Source organism: Etheostoma cragini, unplaced genomic scaffold (assembly GCF_013103735.1).
Source record: "Etheostoma cragini isolate CJK2018 unplaced genomic scaffold, CSU_Ecrag_1.0 ScbMSFa_1787, whole genome shotgun sequence".
NCBI classification, from domain to species: Eukaryota; Metazoa; Chordata; class Actinopteri; order Perciformes; family Percidae; genus Etheostoma; species Etheostoma cragini.
Window position 1 is genome coordinate 1 of NW_023265877.1, and position 1954 is coordinate 1954.

A 1954-nucleotide genomic window follows, 5' to 3' on the forward strand; every position below is an offset into this window, starting at 1 on the left:
TAGAGAGAGAGACAGGTTAGAGAGAGAGACAGGTTAGAGAGTGAGACAGGTTAAAGAGAGAGAGACAGGTTAGAGAGACAGAGAGACAGAAATGTCAGAGAGAGAGAGACAGGTTAGAGAGACAGAGAGACAAACAGGTTAGAGAGACAGACAGACAGGTTAGAGAGAGAGACAGGTTAGAGAGAGAGACAGGTTAGAGAGAGAGACAGGTTAGAGAGAGAGACAGGTTAGAGAGACAGAGAGACAAACAGGTTAGAGAGACAGACAGACAGAAATGTCAGAGAGAGAGACAGGTTAGAGAGAGAGACAGGTTAACCCTCTGAGCCCTGAGGCCATTTTTACAGTTCACTGTCCGTCTGGATTTATTTTATATATTTATTTTATAATAACTTGTAAAACATCAACGCTGTTGTCTATGGTCAAGATATCAACATCATTCTTTCAGGACAAACTGGGTTATTAGAATATTTGGGTTGCAGTGAGGTCACTTGCATGTTAAAAATGGTTGTAGGACATTAAAGACAAATAAATAAATAAACCAGAACATGAATCTTCCAGATATGTATTGATATCACAGACAGAGCAGTAAAACCTCTAAAACCGTCTCATATGTCCTGGGAGTCCCACTGTGAAGAAATAATCATCATAACTTATACAGATGAAAGAATACATTTTATCAAAGAAAGTCCTGACGCTTTTGCCCTCATGACATTTATTTATGCCAATAATAACATAATAATGTCATATTTATTGATATTACACCCACAGCAATGCTACACAAGCATGTGTGTCTAAACCAGTTCTCCTATATGCTAAAATAAATACTAAACATTATAACTCATATATAGCTCATACTATTTACATTTCTTCAAAAAGGCCCAAATGTATAATATTTAATATAAATATATGCCAAATCTCAAACCAGTTGGGGCATTTTCCTCTGTAGATATCTATCTTGTGCACTATAGTATCTTTGATCGCAAACTAGACTCCTTTGACTGGGCGGAGGGCACTAATCCGCCTCCATACTCTTTGGCTGACGTAGTCTCCCATATATGGGCATGCTGGTGCCTGTACTTCCCTAAACACCCGAGAGCACACACGGAGCAGCGAGCTGGCGGCAGAAATGAGCCACAACGCGAGGAATTATTTATTATTATAACGTGGATAAATCCTGGCTGTAACGGTTTGGATTTAGTGCTCAAAGACCCCTAAAGAGGCTGAAGTTCCAGGCTGGATAGAAAATCACCTGTAGAGGCTAGAAGGACCCGGAAGACAACTCCGTAACTGCTTACCGTTGGGGAGGTGGAGCCTGTTTTGGAGGGGGGCTTACCTTTGGGGGGGTGGAGCCTGTGGTGGAGGGGGGACTCACCTTTGGGGGGGTGGAGCCTGTGGTGGAGGGGGGACTCACCTTTGGGGGGGTGGAGCCTGTGGTTGGTGTCCCTGCACCAGCCTGTTGGTCTGATGTGTGCTGAGTCAGCGTTTACCCAGAAGTCATAGCACTCGGAGTAGCCGTCAATGTGGAGCCGGAGCCGACAGCCAATCACCTGACCGGGGGGGGGGGTAAGAGTCTTCACTGAAAATGTATATGTGTGTGTGTCTGTTTGTGTGTCTGTGCGTGTGTGTATGTGTGTATGTGTGTGCGCGCACGTGCGTGTGTTAGTGTGTGTGTGTCTGTCTGAGTGTGTGTGTGTGTCTGTGTTTGTGTATGTATGTGTGTGTGTGTGTGTGTGTGTGCGTGTGTGCACGCGTTACCTCGGCAACCGTCAGCACACAGAAGATGGAGGGGTGCAGGGGGTCGACGCCCTCGAGCTTCATCCCCACTTTAAAACCTGTTCTTCTCCTGGGAATGGACTGGGACTGAGAGACAGACAGGCAGACAGACAGGTCAGAGAGACAGGTCAGAGAGAGAGACAGGCAGGTCAGAGAGACATATAGACAGGCAGACAGGTCA

General features: G+C 45.6%; 1 protein-coding gene across 1 annotated transcript; it reads right to left on the reverse strand.

Moving 5' to 3' along the window:
- Positions 1-1295: 1295 nt before the first annotated feature.
- LOC117940142 (lethal(3)malignant brain tumor-like protein 3) lies at positions 1296-1877 on the reverse strand (the record flags this gene model as incomplete). The annotated part of the gene is made up of 2 exons (XM_034865517.1): positions 1756-1877; positions 1296-1547 (listed from the first exon to the last, which is right to left on the reverse strand). Coding segments are annotated over exons 1-2 (315 nt in total), but the record flags the coding sequence as incomplete, so codon positions are not given.
- Between the last annotated feature and the right edge of the window lie 77 nt (positions 1878-1954).